Raw genomic sequence first — 21081 nt, 5'->3', positions numbered from 1 at the left:
GAAAACTTGTTGGGCTATGTGAAGGTGATAACTTGTCATGTTCTCCTTTCATGACCTTTATTTTGTTTGTATTTTATCAGCCCTCCTGTAAATCTACCTTTTATTGTAAACCATACCACATTCTTTGAGAAAGTGGTTATTAGCTTAGTTTTTAAAAGTAACCTCAGCCCATGAACAATGTTCAAAAGTAACTCCACATCCCAGATATCATCATGCACAAAATGAACTCATCGACCCAAGAGAAAAAAAGAAGAAATTTATGAATATAAAAGTTTCTAATTCAATAGAATCATTTATATTATGTAAATTATTTAGATGACCATATCGGATGTTAACCCTGTCCAAGGGTGATGCAATAAAGGCTTATTCTATAATATTGAGAATTTTTCAAAGACTTACTACGATTATTTAAACATAACTAGAAATATCTTAAAAACCAAAGTTTAGGCCGGGCACGGTGGCTCAAGCCTGTAATCCCAGCACTTTGGGAGGCCGAGACGGGTGGATCACGAGGTCAGCAGATCGAGACCACCTGGCTAACACGGTGAAACCCCGTTTCTACTAAAAAATACAAAAAAACAGCCGGGCGAGATGGTGGGCGCCTATAGTCCCAGCTACTCGGGAGGCTGAGGCAGGAGAATGGCGTGAACCCGGGAGGCAGAGCTTGCAGTGAGCTGAGATCCAGCCACTGCACTCCAGCCTGGGCGACAGAGCAAGACTCCACCTCAAAAAAAAAAAAAAAAAAAAACCAAAGTTTAAACTGTGAAAGGCCATCAGAAATGGTTCAGTGGGTCTGCTCAAATTATTGTGTAATTATCTGTTACTCATGCTTTTCTCCTCCATGTCTTTTACTGATTTACATTAGTTCTCCGGACTTGAACTTTTCAGTTTCAGTGACACTTTACACGAGAAAACTAATTATAATAGGATAAAAATCCCTCACAAAAGAAGTATGTAAAAATCAACCACTATTTATTGTACACATAATTATCTTCTCTTTCAGCCCAGGATGTAGTCTTGACTCTTGTGTAACTGAAATCTGTATGGGATTGGTATCTGATTTACAGCAGATGACCTGGCATCATACGAATATAATTTACTATGCCATGTGTCTCCTGCCACCTAAATCAATAGCTTGAATATAGAGACATCTCAATTAGACAGTGCAAGGAGAGCACGATCTGCCTCCTCCTTTCCTGTGCCATTAAAACAACCAATATTAGCAAGCAGTGCTTGTTTTAAATTCACTTTGGAGGGGTAGATCTATTATTTTAAGTTGGTTAGGAGACACAAAGGGTGAGTTGCCATCAAACTGAATGAAAAATCGAGCATAAGGTGAGGTAAGTAATAGCCTATGTGGGGTGGGGACATGCATTTATTAAAGTATTGATTGGTGCATTTCTACAGCACCTGTGTATTATCAGGGGCTTCAGGTGTTGAACAGGGTGTTAAATTATAATGCTGACCACACAGGAGTCATCCATCCTTCTTGTCCTGTTCCTCCACGAACCCCTACACCAAAGTTGAAGCACATATATAGTATTGGCCATAATGAGGTAAATTATCTGGAGGCTCAACTGTGTTTGTTCTCTCCCTGCAACACATCTAAAAATTGAGCTGTCATTATAAAAACTTCATAATGACAAAGCTATCTTATCTATCACCGGTCACAGTATTCTCCAAATCACAGTGAAAAGTTAAAGACAAGACCCACACAGTTTGTTCATGAGGATTTTAGGGCAACTTCTCAAACATGGATACTGCCTGGGATAATCTCAGGAGAGAAAAGTGAAACAAATTATTTTCCTGATTTTATAAATGGTGAAGTATAGAAATGAACGCAGATTGTCCTTCACAAGGCACCGATATCTGGTCTCAGGGCTTCCTCCCATGGAATTGAAGGGACTTTAACATAATAGTTTGAACCATCAACTGCCCCCGTATTAACTATAATTGGAAACTGAAAGATTCCAACTGCTAGAATTAAATATAGGAACTACTTTTTCAGAATCTTCCTTTCAAATTCTAGTGATCTGTTTCTCTCTCTCTCTCTCTCCTCTTTTTTTTTTTTTTTTTGTAACAGAATCTCGCTTTGTTGCCTAGGCTGGAGTGCAGTGGCTCAATCTCGACTCACTGCAAACTCCACTGCCTGGGTTCAAGTGATTCTCCTGCCTCAGCTTCCCGGGTTGCTGGGATTCCAGGCACCTGCCACCACATCCGGCTAATTTTTGTATTTTTAGTAGAGATGGGGCTTTGCCATGTTGGCCAGGCTGGTCTTGAACTCCTGACCTCAAGTGATTGGCCCACCTCGGCCTTCCAAAGTCCTAGAATTACAGGTGTGAGCCACTGAGCCTGGCCAAATTCAAGTGTTCTAGTGATATCTTTTTAAGGACAGGAACTCACTGATTTTTTTTTTTTTTTTTTTTTTACTACTCCTTGGTGTTTCCTCTAAGCAATGAAGAAGAGCTTATTGAATTGTTAGATTCACATACCCTCTCTTTGTCTTAAAATAGGATTGTGATGACCAGTGAAATCTCATGCTCTTGGCTGGCCTTTTAAAGGACAAGCCTACTGGCTGCAAAGTCACCACAATTCAATTGAAGACCCTTAGGGAAGCCATCCAGAAAGAAAAGACAACCAGTCTCAATAAAGATCATGTCAGGTGCAAATGGACAGTTTCAGAAAATTGGTCTGGATGTGACAGGATGCTTTAGTCAGAACAGAAGGTCTAAACGGTTGGTAAATTGCTCATCAAACACAACAGAAGCTTACACAATGGACATTCAATCCAAGGTGTTATGGGTGCAGAGAGAGATGCACCTCAGGAAGCAATCTGCTCAGTTAAGAACAATACCTGGAGAACTGCTGCTGCAAGCCACGCATCTGAATTCTGTTGCGCTCAGACTCTAGGGTCACCTCCTGCAACCGCTTCTCGCTTTGAAGGCGTAAGTGTCTCTCCTCTTCCAGTTCATGTATCAGCTTCTCATGCTATAAAAGGCACAAAGGGAATGACTTTTAGAAGAGTGTTTATGACAAAAAAAGAAATAGTTGGTTATCAAGTGATAACTTGAGCTTTATATATATATGAATTTCATCCTTCAAACAACCCCACGAACTAGGTCCTGTTCTTAATCTCTTGTTATAGACAAAGAAACCAATGATCAGAGATACCTAAGTAATCTGTGCAAGGTCATATAAGCCAGAAGGTAATAGATTTTGAGTCCCAGATGACTAAATTCTAACACTTGAATAATTTCCACTAACCCAGAGAGCACCCTGTGAAGAACTATGACCCAAAAATACTGTCGAATGCACAGTAAGTCAGATAATAATTAGTAAGATTATTACCTGTTCGGAATTATTTCATCTCTTCCATCTCTGGTATATCCTTGAAAGAGAACATTACTGTTTTTATAGAAGGACCGAAAATTTCAAGTTAATTAGAACGTGAAGCTGATGAGAGTGAGGCTCAAGAACTGTTTTTCATTTTGTCCAGTTAGGTCTTCAGAGATAAAACTAGGCCAAGCCACCCACTGTTTTTATAATCCTAGATAACTAGCTCATCTCACGAACGGGTATCAGGGACTGAAAGAGGAACTAGATGACAGAATAGATGGTTCAGCACAAACTCATCCCTGGAACTGGTAAAAAGCACACAGCTCAGATCCTCCTGACAGCACTTAGTCAGCTACGCTGATGTCTTTTTTGTTTTGTTGTTGTTGCCTTTTTTAAAAAGCATGCCGTGCTGTTATTGTTATTGCTGTTACTAAAACTGAGCATTCTGTACACAGGATATATACTCTGTGGTGAAAACCATAGATGCAATGTCTGATCACGAGGGACATGCATACTTAAAAGGAAAGAAGAGAAACAGAGACCAGAGACCTCTGTTTTGAAATAAACCAAACACTATGACTGTGTACCATGCACTATGGATTAAATATGATTTATCGCATGTGACATATTCACAGGAAGTGACAGCAAAGACAGATTTTCTCCAGCTCTAACTCATGAGAAAAAAGGCATTCTGTGGATCATGAAAGAAACAGATGAGAATCTAGACATGAATCCTGATCCTCTAAAAATACTTACATATCCCCTGCCTCTGTACCTTTGTTCCTGCGTAAAAAGCTCCCTAGGTCTCTCAATTGAAAGCCTAGGGTTCCTTCCAGGCTCAGCTGTAAGCCATGTCCTCTACAACGTATCCCTCATCACTGCATTTCCTCCCTTCCCTGAATTCCAACAGTACCTACTATCTTTACCACCCTTTAGGTCTTCACTTTTTCTACTGTTATTTTTCATGTGAATTTATCATAATTCTCCACCTAGATAAATATTTGTTCAAGATGCCTTATGTGCAGATATATTTTACATTTTAGCATATTACCTAATAAGCGGTAGTGCTGGAAATATATTTGCTTATTGATTCTGAAGCTGGCCCTTTGCTTATTCAGGCCTGACGTTTTGATGATCTACTTTTAACTCCCATAATGAGTTACTTTTACTTAAAACAGAAAAACTAAAATCAAAATTAAAATAAAATCTTTATTCTGTCACTTTGGAAAATGACGTTCTGGAAGCATTGAAAAGAAAGAAAAAGGTGGTTGTGGAAGACAAATGGGTTAATTAAAGTTAACTCTTTACAAAAATGGCCAAAATGGCAAATTTTATGTGATATATATTTTACTATATAATAAAGTAAACTCTTTACAGTTATATATACAATTGACATTCCTCTTTTTATTGACTGATTAGACTAAAAGCAACATAGACAAGTCACCAATATTACAGAATTTGGAAGATAGTGCTTTGATTCCAGAGACAGTTCAAAAAAAAAAAAAAAGTATGCTAAATAGTTCAAAAGCGTACGCTACGAAGAATGTGAAGTTCATGCCTGTAATCCCAGCACTTTGGGAGGCTGAGGCATGTGGATCACGAGGTCAGGAGTTCAAGACCAGCCTGGCCAAGATGGTGAAACCCTGTCTCTACTAAAAACACAAAAATTAGATGGGGGTGGTGGCGCCTATAATCTCAGCTACTCAGGAGGCTGAGGCAGTGAATTGCTTGAACCCAGGAGGCGGAGGTTGCAGTGAGCCAAGATCGCACCACTGCACTCCAGTCTGGATGACAGAGTGAAGCTCCATCTCAAAAAAAAAAAAGTGAAGTTTTGCAGAGAAAACAGCATCCCTCCTTCCTTCAAAAGTAAAGAATGCTCCATAGATTCACTCACTGCCATATTAAAGAGTCCCAAAAACATGATCATGAGAGAACCTTTTCCACACAAATAACTTTTTCTCTTCAATTTATTTATGCCTTTTCAAACATGAAAAAAAAATCACACACACAAAAAAAGAAACCCTGTTAACACAGTAAAATATGTTCCCTTCAAATGAGATGTATTTCAATTAATCCATCAAAGCTTGACAATAATCCACACCTACTAAAAATGAAAAAGTTTTGTACCCAAATTTAAAAACATGGCTAAACACAGAAAAAATATAGTATCCATAGATCGGCTATTTTTTTTTTTCTGTATTCGCTATATTGATTCTATCCCCAAAGTAATTTTAATTTATCTCCCAAATGTTTGCTCTGGATCTTTCACAGCAGAAAGTGTGAAAGGCAACGAGAGATGGAGAGCAGTTGGTGTTATTTACGCAACGCCACTAGGTACTGAAGAGCAGTAAGTAGAGGACAACATCATGGAAATCTGGGCTACAAATCTGATAGGACCACATTTCTAGAGCAACATCTCTCTTTCTGTAGAGCCACTGAGCTGGGATGGCTTTAAGACACCTGCCTAGGAGAGCCTCATGATGATTTTCAAAGCTCCTCAATCACCACCTTTCAATTCCTCCCATGTGCTTCCAGCAAGATGCTCCATGTTCGTCACCTCTTCCCTTTCTCTTTGGCTTCTCTTACCAAAGCTCTTAAATCGCTGCACCAGGAACACAAACAACGGCTCAAAGGCTGAGTCTAAGCAGTGACATTACACACGTGTTCAACAAAACTTGCCAGTCACAGGCTCTTCTTTCCCTTTACAGAGGTGGGCTTTGTTATTAGTAAAAAGATAGGTTTGCCTATTTTTCTGAAGAAAAGCTGTGAGTGGGTTAGCTTTCAACTCTGTTATTCATTAGCTGCTGTCTCTAACTCTGAAATGAGCAAACTCTGCAAAAAAATCTTCAATCTGGAGAATATTCTACAATTTACAGAATGTGTCCACCTTCATTACCATATTCAGTCTCCAGAACAGTTCAGCAATATTGGTTATTACCACCTCCATCTAAAGACAAGGGTAGGGGCCAAAAAGAGAGGCAGGGAGCTTGCTCTGGTTCCATGGTTAGAAATGGCAGCTCTGGAGCTAGAACTGAGTTTTTCTGACCCTAAGTCTCCACTTTTTTCTCCTACTACTGTCAGTTCTGCTGTAACATTTCTTTTAAAAGTGCTAATTTGTTCCAACGCAACTGATATGATATGAAAAAATTTGAGCATGGCACAAATCTTAGGTTTGCTGATTGCCTAATTTCATTCATGAGAAAAATTAAGGGAACACAGAAAACTGCACACAGCTGAACTGCATCAAAACACACAAAACACACATATTTCAAATAGACCTCAGTTCATCATGTGCATTAAGAGCCATAACCATCCACATGTGGTGTTACAACTTTCCCTCCAATTTCAGACAGCGTTCCTTCTACCACTTCACAGTAGCTTCTGAACTGCATCCCTGTTGATATCCAACTTCCACAAAAAAGCTCTTTCAAGGTAAAGCACCATATTTATTTTAGTATTTATGTATTTTTTAACCATTGAACACATAGCTACCAATTGTATTAAGTTCCTACCTTTTTGTTTTTAGTGTGTCACTGACAAAGTTTTGAGTATTGTTCCCATAGTCCTGTTTCCCCCATAAGCCTTGTGGTTTCCACTGTGTGGTTTTATAGACTGCAGTAATTTTCAGGAACATACAAGCTATGGACATCATGGTGAAGAAAAGGAAGTCCAAATCAAGAGTGGAATTCCAAAGTAATTTTCCTATTTGGACATGAGCAAAGAGTTAAGTTCTAGACAAAGAATCAAACATACAAACAGAAAAACAGGTATTACCTTCATGGTTCTACAGAATGATCTTGTCTATACCTCACAACCTACACACAGCAACAGAGCTCAAACTTAACTGAGCCATCCTCTGATTAAACCTCAAATGCAGGAGATTCCTCCATTTCCCTGGGTAATCTGTTTCTGAACTTTTCTCCTGATAATTTTGTAAAATTTGCTTAAATCATTAAAGTATCAATAGGTCATTTCTACATGTATGTTCCAAGGAAATGAAGAAAAATCTATATAGATTCTGATTACTCCCTAATAGAGAACCGTGCATGTAAAAGAAGCTATGTACCACCAACATAGAGTCATTTATTTACTTGGCCCACAAATGTTTATTGAATAGCTACTACATGCCAAACACTGAACTAGACATGGAAACCAGCACTGAGTCAAAAGGACATGGTTCCTGGCTTCATTAGATTTACAGACTAACAGAGACGGCCAGTGCTAAATAAACATCACACAGATAACACAGCAGTATAAATTGATTTTTAATGAAGAGTTTGCTGAGAGGTGAAACTGACAGAAACTGATTTTGTTTGGTAGGTCAGAAGACCTCTCTGAGAGAGTAACATTGAAACTGAGACCTCTCTGATGACCAGGTGCTACCAGGTGAAGAGAGGGGACCAGCACTCCAGGCATAGGGAGCGGCAAGTGTGAAGCCCTCTGTCGTGTTAGGGAGGGAGGAAGAGAAGCCCAGTGTGGCTGGACGCTGGCGAGCCAGGGGACAGGAGTGGCATGGGATGCAGGTGGAAAAGAATAAGGGCTAGACCACATAGGACCATGAACATCACATGACGGATTTGGGACTACAGCCTGAGTAAAATGATGACTCATTACTGAGGGTTTAATCAAGTGAGGAAGGTGATCTGATTAAGATTTGGCGAAGTTCATTCTGACTACAGTATGGAGAAAGAACTAAGAGGCTAAATTATAGAATGGTAAAACATTTATATAAATATTTAAATATTTAAAATAAATATAATAAATTAAAAATGCTACCAGTTTTTAGTTTGTACTGCACCATTTACTAGAGAAGTGGTTTTGAACAAGCCACTTAACTTAAAACTTAACTGCTTTAAGCCAGTTTCCTCTGTATACTGGGGACAGTGAACTCAACCAAGACAATTTCATAGTATCACTGTGAATAATAGATGAAATAATGTATGGTAAGGCACTTCAAAAACGCAAAAATCCCATATAAAAATAAGATATGGCTAACTAAAATTACACAGCTCATATCATCTAATATACTTCAGCAACTTTTGATAAATTCTGTACAACATTTGTCTTTAATAACCATTAAATATTTAAAAAATCATAGTTAGATCTTTCAAAAAGTTCAAAAATGTGTGCCTAAGCAGATCATACATTAATCCTGAAAGAAAACACATTTTAAATATGATTTTGATGTAAGAATGGAGAGGCTAACTTAATCACAAATGCCATCTAGAATATATATAACCCTGTGTTTGGCCTTCCCTAAAATACATTATTTTTTATTCTCATTTCCTAGTATGATTTCAGACAGATGGCTTGATGTATGGTATGACAAAACTTCAGAATGAAATTAACACATTAACACTTGATTCAAATATGGAGAGCCAATAAGTACCTCTATTCGAGGTCTAATTAGAGTTGATGATTCTCATTATATCAGTGGGTGATAATACTGCCAGAGTTAAAGACGATTCAAAGAATATGAAAAAGAAAGAGGAATTTATTTGGCTTGGAAATTCTAGCACCACCTTATGTGGCATATATTTGATGAAACATCAGGCATAACAAAAGGCACCTCCCACATAGGCTCCAAGCCCTCCATGAGTCCTGCCTTATGAGTGTCATGAGGTACCAGCTCATCTCAGGTGTCCTGTGCTGGCTTGATGTCTGAGAGATACATGATAATTGAGAGGCAGTCGCTATAGGTCTGTTTCAAAAGATGTCCTGAAAATGTGTTCAAGTGATAACATTTGAATTGAGTCACACTTTATGATCAAAGAATCATGGGGAAAACATTAGTACTCTTGGATAATAAGAGGATCTTAAGGTAAGAAATGAATAGAGGCTATTAGAGAAGGACAAAGTGATTCAATGATATTCCTGTATATTGATGGAAAAACATACGAGCTCATTTGAGAAACGTGGAACCTGAGAAGCAAGCTACCTGCTAGAAAACATACCCAGTCACAAGTATCTCCAGGTATTCACCAGTAACAACATCCAATGTATACTCTAACATCTTAAGAATTACCAGAAACCCAGAACAATCCTTTTAATTCTCTCCCTTCCTATTGAGAATCTAAATTGACACCACCTGTGTTTTTTCTGCAGAAGTCCATGAGTCAAACACATCAGCAAAAAAATTAATGTCTTCATGAAAACTAGTTTTTACTGGGAAAACTCTATTAACCAACTCTACCAAGTCAGTATGAAATGGATCTTAATTAAGCTATAGTTATTACATCTAATTGTAGCCTTGTTTTTGTTTTTCACACATATTGCAATATATTTTCCCCATAAAGATCTCTGAATTCAATATCCCCATTAGTTATGAAAGATTCGGTCATCCTAGAAGCAGAGAAACAGATAAGGAACTTAAGAATTGATTTTTTTTGAACCCATATTGTTGGCTGTAACAGAAGAATCAGAATCAGATTTTGAGATGCAAGGATAGAAATAGCCAAGTATATATCTGCAGTGCTGATAACATCACCCAAGAGAGACAAAGCTTTTATTCTAACTAAAAAAGATGCAGAGCTTGGTTTTTATGTGTGTGTGTGCTTCTTTTTTTTTTTTTTTTTTTTTTTTTGTTTAGGAAAAGAAAGGAGAAAGGGTGAGATAAAGAAATACAGCAGAGGAGAAGGATGGGGTAGAGAGTAGAAATTTCAAGGGCAAGTAAGACAGATGGGCACTTGGATGGATCTTAAAAACGTCCTCAATGCTAGACAGGAGCTCTATAACAGAAATGACACAGGTGAAGCACCCCATATGACTAAATTTTCTTAGACAAAGATTATATATGTGCTTATTACTTAGCAAAGGGATAGAGATGTGAACTTGATGAAAGGAGTTTTTCCATGGTGGGTTGTGAAGAAAAGCAAGAAAAAATGAAGGTGTTAGGAATACCACTCAAAATCCTAAGGAAATTGAACCCTTGAACAAAGGATTCTTAGCAAAGCAATTTTACTTCTGTGCAGAGGGGTAACTCCTTGGCTAGTTGCCACAAGAGCACATCTGAACAAAGGGGCAGGAGAGCCTTTATTCCTGACGCAAGTCCTGTCCCTGTACCCTTTCCCCATTGGCCGGGGTCGCGTCATACAATCCAAACTAATCCCGGTTGGCTAAACATTTGCTTTTTTTAGATAGAGTGGGCACGTAAAAGAAAGTGGAGGGAAAGGGGAAGGGGTGTCTGTAATGAACTAGAAAGTTCGTCCTCTTTCCAAATAAGGAAAGGAACGTGAGCTGGTACTGATAACACTTGGTACTGTGGTGTGCCTGGGCATCTAGCAAAGGCAAAAATGAACAAAAGGAGAAAAAAAGGAGAACAAAAAGGGGGGAGGGTACTATGAATTAAAGTATAAAACATTGATTCGATTATTTGAAGAGAAACCTCACCATATCCTACAAAGGTCTGGCACATGGAGATTGATATGCATTGTAAAGTCATGGTGGAAAAAATTACAACAAATTTTGGGATCCTACCAAGAGAAAAGAAGTTGTTTATTATTCATCGACTAGGGCTACAAATGAATAATAAAATGGTAACACTGTATTCACAACACAAAGTAACACACTTTTGCTTTTAATGTCATCCTACGGCAAAAAAAAAAAAAAAAGGATGAAAATTTATACATTGATCCACTTCTCACATTTTTCATCAGTCTAAGTGTCTTCATTTTCACATCATGATTCCTACAATGGAGAAGGCATGAGGCTAACAGACTGGGCTGTAGTTTCTGTCTCCCCATTAACTTGCCAGGTGACTTTGGGAAATATACTTACCATCTCCAGACCTCCTTCTAAACTGCTGTAGTAAGTTCTTATAATTTTATGTTGTTTTATGCTGCCTTGGTCTCCATTTTAAATATCAGTTGGATTCTCTCATACCAGACGAAGGGCTCAGTCATCCTTGGTAGAGTTTCCCTGTTCTATGCCTAACTCCCACTCCTAGTTCCCCAATGTGTTCGATTCAGATATCTGCATTACACAACTGCTTGCTATGGGTCGTCTAGACACAGACTGCTCAACTGGTGCTGCTGTCCCTACCCCCTGCATGAGCTGTGCAGATATGCCACAGTGACTAACCCTCAGTCACAGTGTGACCACCTGGAACTCACACCTGTTGCTTTAAACTCACCAATTAACATTCCCCATAGGAAACCTGTTTGGATAACACCTTGGACCCCAGTAAAGGCATTGGCTCACGGATCTCTCTCTACGTGTGCTCCTAGACCTCTATATGTGTGGCCCTCAGGCATATCATGTACCCCTAGGGCCTGTAAACAAGAAAATCTGTGTTTCCCTCATGTCTCTTCTAATCATTGGAGGGTTCCCTCCATCTGAAAGATTCTAAATTAACACTAATGCTAAGGTCGCTTCCAACTCTCATATCTTATACAGTGATGAAATTAGCCACAACTATATCAAGAAAAAACATAAGTAATTATAAATAACTTTAGTGGCATACAGAGATTAAATACAATGTCTATAAGTGGGGTGCGTGTGTATACACATATTTTGGGGGTTAGTGAAAGTCTAAGTTTCACTTAATATTGATGAAGGTGACTGGCATCCTTGTTTTGGATAATTAGTGGGTGAAGATTTAAGAGGCAAAGGGCACAGGTTTTGGGTTAAAGAGAGTCAGGCAATGTTGAAACAATGATATTGGACATTACACAATTAGGAAGAGGAGTGATAAAACAGAGACACCAAAGGCATTGGTTTTACTTTGATTCTGAAATGACTGGGAGTATCAGCAGATTTTGAGGAGAATGACAGAATCTAAATGATGTTTAAGCAAGACAATTCTTCCTCAGGGTGGACCCTAGACGTGAGACACTACCAAAAAAGGAACAATTTCCTTACTGTCGTTCATTAGCAATGGTTCCTTGGGTTGGAAAAGGCCTTTCCACGGAGTTTTCTGGCTCACTGACCTTGTGACTTCTATAAACTTCTCAGAAAACTAATTCCTCTCAAGTCTTTGAATATCTGATGTTTACAGGGGCTGACCAAGGAAAGCAAGACATTGAGTAATAACCCAGGTAGGTAGTAAGCTTGTTATCAATAGTCCTCTGCTTAATTCAGACTCTCTTTCCCTTACCCCAATCTTTTCCTTGAATTTATTTAGTCAAAAGGCTCAATTCTCAGCTTGACTTAGAAAAGAGCTTTATTTCCTCAACCAGTAGGCCCTTCTATAAAAAGTCAGTGACTCATTCTTCTCCCCTGGTCACAGATCTTTCTCTGTTGTCATGTTAACTGATCACAAATAACAGTAGCTGCTTATTATTCTATCCCCTTGGAAGTTTTCAGAAGTCGATTTTATTAAATGCCTTCATACTTGACTGAAGTCTTAAACATCGTTTCCTTTTCTGTGGAGACAGTATATTCCATACAAAGGAGAGACAGCATTTCAGTTTTTTTGTTTTTGTGGTAGCACCTTTTGCTTCCCGTTCTGTATCCTGAACCACACGTGCACTTTCAGAATGGCTACACATCTTTGCCCCATTTTACCCCCGACTCTGTTCCTTTTCTGTGTGTACTCCAAAACAGTCAGTGAAGAACAGATGACTTCTCTGGCTAGTTTCATTCGCATTTCAAACTTTTGGTCCCTATGTTTCTCTCGTTGTTCTTTGTTATGGAGGATTCCAAGATTTTTCATTCTCTCATCTACGCTCTAGTCTTGAACTTTAACTGTTCTTACTATGAAGGTTAACATCTGCTGTGCCTCAACTCTGATGTCTCCCTTACTTCACCGCCCGCCTAATTTATGGTTTATCCCACAGACTTGTGCTCTTGCTTTATAACTTAACTTTTTACAGGATATATAATGCCATAGTCTTTGCTAACTGTTTCACATACATATGACATGTTAATCATTATATAATGATATTTATAATATATTATATATAAGCTTGCTAATATAAATTATATTAACATTATATGAATAAATAACAAATTATATATAAAATAATATAATATTATATACCAATTATAATACATATTATAATCAATAATATTATTCCCTGTCTCTTCAAAGAGCACACTTTTCTTTAGGCAGGGATTAGGCCTCATACACAGTCACAAAATCCCATAGAATATTAGCATACTGCTGAGCTTTCCAGAATGTTCAATACATACTTGTTAAGTTCCACATGAATCCTCTTGATCTCCCACTACCTTAGTGGGCAGCTAGCTCTAGGTTTGCAAAGTTTCTATTGGTAACAACTTTTAGTCTTAATCCTGACTGAGGATAAAGTGATAAGATTTTCTCTGGTTTAGAAACTCCACAGATACATTTCACTCTGTCATCTTGTTTCCCTTACCATTGCCTTCTCCCAAAAGCCCAGGGATTGCAATTCCAACTTCATATTCAAATCTCTTAACCGATGACTCACTTTCGCTCAATAACTATTAAGTTAAAAATTTAATTTCTGAGAGGATTTGCAGGAGCTTCTAAACAAAGCCATTTATAATTCTATTTGTAAGGATAGTACATTGTCCTGTTCTTTTTGCTCACCCTACTAGATTTTGTAGAATTGTGGAAAGAAAAAATAAAAACTGAATAAAAACAACTCTATTGGGACTAAGAATCCTTTTTACCCTGTAGTTGGAATCCTTATATTCCTTCCTTCAGTGAATGGGTATAATTATGTGTATTGGAAATTAGAGCAGTCACTATAATTATGCACTCTTTTAAAGTAGGAGAATAATTATAATGTCAACAACTGACTGTACAAAGTACTACTGAAGCCTTTGTTTTAAATCTGCCAGAGAGGACCTAGTAATGATTAATTTCTTACAACTACTTTTTATTCATTTGGAGAACATACTAGGGATGCCTTCGCACTTCCCATTTCATTGTGGAAAGCTTCTTTAAACAAGAATATTTCTTTAAACAAAGACTTGAGAACAAGTGGGTTGGTTTTTACATAGCCAGCTTCCATTATTTCATCCTAGACAATATGAGAAACCTAAAAATTTTAAAACAGGACTTTTAGCAGCTTCCCTTATCCTTGTTAGCAAATGCAAACTTTTACATTTTATCATGCTGTTAAAAGGTCAGCTTGAATATTTAAAAAATCAATGTGGAACTAATCACAAGCTTTGGTTCAATGCTTTAGTACTTTATTTCATACAATTACCAAAGTTAGAAGAAATTGAAAGCACCACATATTAAAGAATTAGAGTTTGTGTTATTTCTGGGAGGTAAGGTTAAACAGAAATATCATTTTTATGAGGAAATCATTAAAGACCTATAAATGAGCTGAGTGAGCACAGTTAATCTACAGAAGGGGAAAACATATACTCTTAAAAGACAATCAGAGGGCTTCTTTTGAAGGTACACTTAACCCTTGGTTAACCACATCAGCGGAGGAGAACATCACAACAGATAATCTCACTTTCTCAAGGATCAACACAGTCACCAGAGGAAGCAAATGGAAAACACGGTTTCACACGGTCTAAATACTACTCATAAAAGACAGGCCAATGTGGACTACAACTACTACTATTAATAATAGAATACCTGCCTGGCCCATTGTTGGGTATAGAAAAGCTCACAGAAATGCTTACATCATGACTGTAGGTCTTTTGTATGCACTTTATATGAGTGTGAGAAATTGTGTTCTCAGGTGCCCCTTTTGTAATCTCCCGATCTCTCCTCAGTTTCCACTCCTGGCAATGTTTAGCCCTTTCTCATTCAGAAGTGGTCTCTCCTGGAAGGCTTTGTCAGACTTGACTGAACACAGCAAGAGCTATTTTTCCACAGGGGCACATTAATATCTGCCCCTTTCTAGAGGTCTTATGATCAAAGGGAAATGAAAGTTTTTAGACCTAGAAGGGTGCTTGAGGTCACTAAGTCCAACTGAAGTCCTAAAAGGTATCAATTTATACAGGGTGATCCAACCTACCATAAGTCTTTGTCGCTGTGGAGAGAGAAGATTCAAAGATCCTCTTCGAAATCGCCCTTTCCAAGCAGTCAACAACAGAGCAAATTTTCAAGAATTTGGTAGAGTTTTGCATTTGGACCAGTTAGATTTATATGTAAAACTTACATATAAACTACTTTTCTCTGCAATATAGACCTTTTTATAAGCTCAAAATTAAACTGCTGCATGAAGATGGAAAAGTAATTGGCAAGATCAGAAAACATTTTCATCCTTTTTATATTAGTATCTTGAAAGCCCTTCCAGAAAATTTGCCTCTTTCTTCAGAAAACAACATTGAAAACAACGTGTTTTTTTTTTTTTTTTAACCAGGCCTTGAATGTTATGTACATTGCTCCACAAGTGTACATTTTTATATAGGCTAAGACTCTCATGATTTATGGCCAAAGAATCAGATTCAACATGCACAAAGAAAATGGTTCCAATTAGTGAGAGTTATCTGCCACCTTAGCACTACTGTCAATCAGAACAGGTGTGTGATTACACAGGTGTGCCATTACACAGGTTATAACGCATCCACATGCAAATACCTACAACAGAGGCTCTCCACCTCTTAGGCCAGGAAGAACTGCAAAGCATCCACAAATTACAAAGGGTTCAGTGCATGAACACGATGTATTGACAGGTATTGAATAAATAAAAACACAACTGCTATAACACCGAAGTCTGTGGCCTTACTTTTTATGGAAAAATAATCGATGTCTTCGTAAGACTGTGGCCACTGGCATTGAATCTGAACTACAGCTAGTGCCAGCAGCCCTATTGATGATATGTAAGACAAGGAAACACGTATGGACAATTAAAGTACACCGCCTTATTCACAGAGAAGTCACCAAAGTAATTCCAGGACAAATAAAGTGAAGGAAAATAAGAGAGAGAGAGAGGAAAAAAAAGACTCTTCCCAGCATCACAAATAAGAATGATAATGATGAACCTGGCTGAGTGTTCTAAGCCCTCTTCACATACTGGCCACTGAATCCTTGAAACAACACTAGACAGTTGGCCCTATTCCCAACCAGATTTGTTTTTAAGATTATGAGGCTAAGGCCACAGTAAGTAAATAGCAGAGCCAAGGTTTGAGCCCATGCAATCTGATTCCAGGAACCTAGAGCCTGACTGCCTCTCTTTACCAGTACGAAGGAGTTTCTTTCCAGGTCTAGTAAACTTTCATCGCAACCAGCAAACCAACTGATGTATTTAAGCCTCTCCCTTTCCAGGACCTTATTAGAGATTGTAGGGTACAGAAGAGATCCAAGAGATGGTCTGAAAAATAGAGAGACAGAGATGGTCTTTGCCATTAAAAATATTATAATCTTGTTAGACCAAGATTATCATATATTCAACAACTAGCTAGTAAAGTATGAATTATTTAGAACAGGCGCTAGCAAATTTTTCTATAAGGAATCAGAGGGCAAACATTTTAGGCTTGATGTGCCACACAGTCTCTGTCATAACTACTCAATTCTGCCCTGGTAGCAAGAAAGCAGGTATAGATAATACATAGATTAATGTGTGTGGATGTATTCGAAAAACTATTACAAAAATAGATAGGGAGGGAAATAGCTCAGCCATAGTTTGTGGACTCCTAATCAAGATTACCAGCTATAACAAAAAAAAAAATAATCAATTCTAATCATTCATTTTCCAGTAAGTGATATTCCTTTTCTCCAAAATGCATAAACTCCCTAGAAGCCACGGGGCTGCAGAACTGTCTTCTTACTGTTAAGAAACAAAAACGATTTGAAACATCTTCCCTGAAACTTAATGAAATTGTAGCTACTGTTGAAAATGAAAAAATTAAGTCTGTGTTTTCTAGAAAGGATGAACTTTCAGCAGTGCTGAAAATCATGTAATATTTGTGCTTGTCAGTGTGCTAGGAACAAATCTTTTATCTATCCCTGTGTGATTACATCTCTGTACAGAGGCGCCTGTGCTGTGTTATACATAGAATTACATTTTACCCTTTGGTGTTCAGCCATTAGCCATTGTGTCTTCTTATTCTCAATTAGGAACAGAGTTCCTCCCACTGGAGGGAGAGCAGAGGCTCTGTAGTCACTTGCTGCCGTGTTAGTGTTGTTAGAGATTATACATACTTTAATTCAACAACTTACAAAGGGTCTACATTTTACGTCAAACTAATCTCAACATTAGACAATTTTGAATACTGGTCATAATATAGGTAGATGATAATTTAGCCATACAGATTAACATTTTGTTCTTTTCTAATACTTTGTGAGCCTATGAGATTTAATGTTGACAGATGCTAACACCTTTAAATGCTTTTCTATTTTCTCAGATACTGAAATAAAATTTTAAGTGTAACCATTTATTAAAAACAAGTTGAAATATACAGTAAGGCTCTGTAGTGCACAGATTATATAGGTTGTAGCAGACAAAAAATCTCCCTCTTTCTACTAAAAGTCTTATATTTACTATGTGCTATTTAATAAATAAGTTAATTTTCCAATGAGAACACATGGACACAGGGACAGGAACATCACATACCAGGGACTGTCGGGAAGTAGGGGTCAAGAGGAGGGAGAGCAATAGGACAAATACCTAATGCATGTGGGGCTTAAAACCTAGATGATGGGTTGATGGGTGCAGCAAACCATCATGGCACATGTATACCTATGTAACAAACTTGCATGTTCTGCACATGTATCCCGGAACGTAAAGTACAATAAAATAAATAAATAATTTTCCTGCACAATCATTAAGTCTTCTACCTCCCAACATTTGAGCTGGCCTAGGAGGGGAAGAGTAGTAAGTTTGTAATCTAAAATTTGTGTACCCTTGGGTCATAACTTTTACCAATAACTTAACTCTCGAGATTGTGCATTTAGTACATATTTTAAAGACTTCAAAACTTCAGATGTCCTTTTGTCTGTTACACATTGATTGCTGTTAAACTAAATGTTTTTCACCGTGTAATCAATACTTTCTTACAAAACTAAGCCCAGGCATTGACAAACAACTCTGCAGCACATTGCAGCTTTCCTGAGAGTGGACAGCATGAAAAACTACCACTCCCAAGAATTAAAAAAGATTGCATTGACTCCAGTGCTTATTACAATTTTTACAAGCTTCTTACAGCTGAATCATTCTACTGTAACAAGACTTTATTAAATTAGACACCTATTGAATCGTAAGCTTTCTGAGAATAACAATTCATATGCCTTTGTCCTTTATTACTGTTTCTGCAACCATACTGCTCATGCTCATATTTATATCTTCTCTTGTGATGAAGTTATTAAAAAGCAACAGCTAGATAAAATGGGTGGGAAAGGGTGGTATAACACGTAAACAATGATGACTTTGTGTTTCATGAGACTACTCTTCTAGAATAATTTTAAATTGCACTACTACCTTAAAAAAAAATGCTATTGTACTTTTAGACCCCCAATGCAAGGCATCTTTTAATCTGGGACTTTTAATTTACACACTGTAAACTGTGAGTTGCTTTTATAAACATTTGCCTTCAAATTATTTGTTCATCTCATGGTTCACTCTCCTAATACAAATTTCCAGTGAGAATCCCCATGGTGAACGCGAGGGGCAAGCAGCCAACCACACATCAGGTTGCCACCAACATGCACGAAGTATAACTCTCCCTCCAATGCCAATCCACACAAACACCAAATTCTTAAGGCATATAACCCTATATTCCATCAGTAGGCACTTAGTGGTCTGGGTAAAAGCTAAAGCAAGTTGAGAAGAACAAAAACAAACACTTCCAAATACAATAAAGAGAAAAGCCCTTACGTGCATACACCTTAAACAAGTTAAGGCATGTTCTCACCTTCATGTTTGTTAACATAAAAGAACTCAAGAAACAATTATTTTAAATCATTTAAACCTTGCATGTATATATCTATGACAAACAGCAACAAAGGCATTTACAATTTTTATTAGCAGGTGATATTTCCTGCCAACAGAGGTGGTTTTGTATTATAGTCACATAGTGACAAAATTCAATGAACAGACCCCAAAGTTTTTCACAAAAACACTTTCCATTTTTCGATCCAAGATAGCACTTCTATGCAATAGCTCAAAATTGCCACCAAGTGGACGGACAAACACTATTCTGGTTGTAGTTGTACAGTAAACAGCTGCTTCTGATTTGAAGAGTGGTGAACTAATCCCATCAACCAGTATTTACTAAATATTAATACCTACTAAGCACAGGGTGCTCCTCTATGTGCCACAGATGAAATGCATTCTGATCATAGTGAGAAGGCTAAAGCTCTGTCATGGGCACCTCGTCGTGGGTGCTACTGTTCTCCAGACTTCAATAGGTCAATTATTCCATTTATCTCTTTAGAAGAGGAAAAATAACCTACTAATGCTACTGTGAGTGAGCAAAAAGGCAACATCCAGTTTGAGAAGGGCTTTCTTATTGCTAATAATTGTTGAATGATATGAATAAGCTCCAGAACATATAAAATGGGAGTCACTTCTAAAATCACTGATACTGTTCAAGAGACTAATAAATTAGAGGTTATGTGGACCCCATCTTATAATTTTTCATGGAGACACTGCTCTAGACATAGCAGTGGTGATATATAACTCACGGTAGGTTCATAACCAAGGCTAGGTAAGCATACAGATGTAACATCTACATTCCCAGCTAGTAAGCGGCCTGCTCCCCATGGGTACATCCTGACCTTTCACACGGAAGAGTTTAGTGTATGTGAAACCCTAAAGGATAGGAATCTACAAACATATTTGATGAGCCAATTTATTTAATAAAATACCTAATTTATCCAAATGAGTGATTCTGAGTCCCATCTAGGCAAAACCTCAGCTTCTGGCATTATTTATTTTGTGTTATAAAACATACCTTCTCTCTTGGAAGCATGGGTACCAAAGGGAAGAACAGTAACTTTTAATGGATGCAGTTGGATCTTGAAATTTTTATCTGAAAACCATAAAACTTTTCAACATAAATTTGCAAATGTAATTGAGCCTCTAATAGCTGCTACTGATAGTAATTAAAGAAATCTCATTTCCCTAAATTGAACATAATGAAATGTTTTTCAAGATCAAATAAAACTAGAAAATGCTATCAGGCTGATAGAACGGGCCTCTGAAAGTGGTGTTCTGGAGTTTGCAGAGAAGCCTCAGTTGCCAGTAAAAGCCAATGGTTTGTAGGGTTATGGGCAATATGGAAGCCATTTCCACTGTATCGTATCAACTTTTATTGGCTGATGACTGATCTGAAAGCCAGTATATGGCACAGCTTCACATTGCAGTGCTTACGCAAATGAAGCAGACACACTCTAAAATTCTTCCTTTAGTGCCTTTAAAGACTTTGTTATTTAATTAAACGTTGTCAGCATATCTTCAGTTCAATGTACACATTTCACACTCTTAATGTTCAATTTTTACATTACTTTTGCTTTTCTTAAAGTGAAAATGGCATTTGGGCATCAGTGTGACCATCTTCTCCAGGTTAACAAGCAGGGAAGTGCTTCAATTGCTGTCTTAGTATGGGCTACTATAACAAAAATCCCATAGACTGGGTGACTTAAAGAACAGAAACTTATTTCTCACAGTTTTGGAGTTTGGGAATTCCAAGATCAACTTGTCAGCCCATTCAGTTCCTGGTGAGGGCTCTCTTCCTGGTTTACAGACGGACACCTGCCCACTGTGTTTCCATGTGGAAGAGAAAGAGCAAGCAAGCTCTCCTAAGTCTCCTGTGATAAAATCACTAAACCCATCACAAGAGCTCCACCCTCATGACCTAGTTGCCTCTCAAAGACCCAATCTCCAAATACCATCGCATTGGAACTTAGAGTTTCAA

At 37.8% G+C, this 21081-nt stretch overlaps 1 protein-coding gene across 3 annotated transcripts in view; it reads right to left on the bottom strand.

Moving 5' to 3' along the window:
- NCKAP5 (NCK associated protein 5) overlaps positions 1-21081 on the bottom strand; it is an 881023-nt gene that overhangs the window by 465154 nt on the left and 394788 nt on the right. For all 3 annotated transcript variants that reach the window (XM_033231708.1, XM_033231709.1, XM_033231707.1), the window contains one exon: positions 2855-2988. In XM_033231708.1, coding sequence (XP_033087599.1) covers positions 2855-2988 — 134 coding nt within the window. The remainder of the gene's footprint in view (positions 1-2854; positions 2989-21081) is intronic.

The sequence above is a fragment of the Trachypithecus francoisi genome, unplaced genomic scaffold (genome assembly GCF_009764315.1).
Source record: "Trachypithecus francoisi isolate TF-2019V2 unplaced genomic scaffold, Tfra_2.0 Lachesis_group13, whole genome shotgun sequence".
NCBI lineage: Eukaryota > Metazoa > Chordata > Mammalia > Primates > Cercopithecidae > Trachypithecus > Trachypithecus francoisi.
This window is presented reverse-complemented; position numbering and strand designations above follow the sequence as displayed.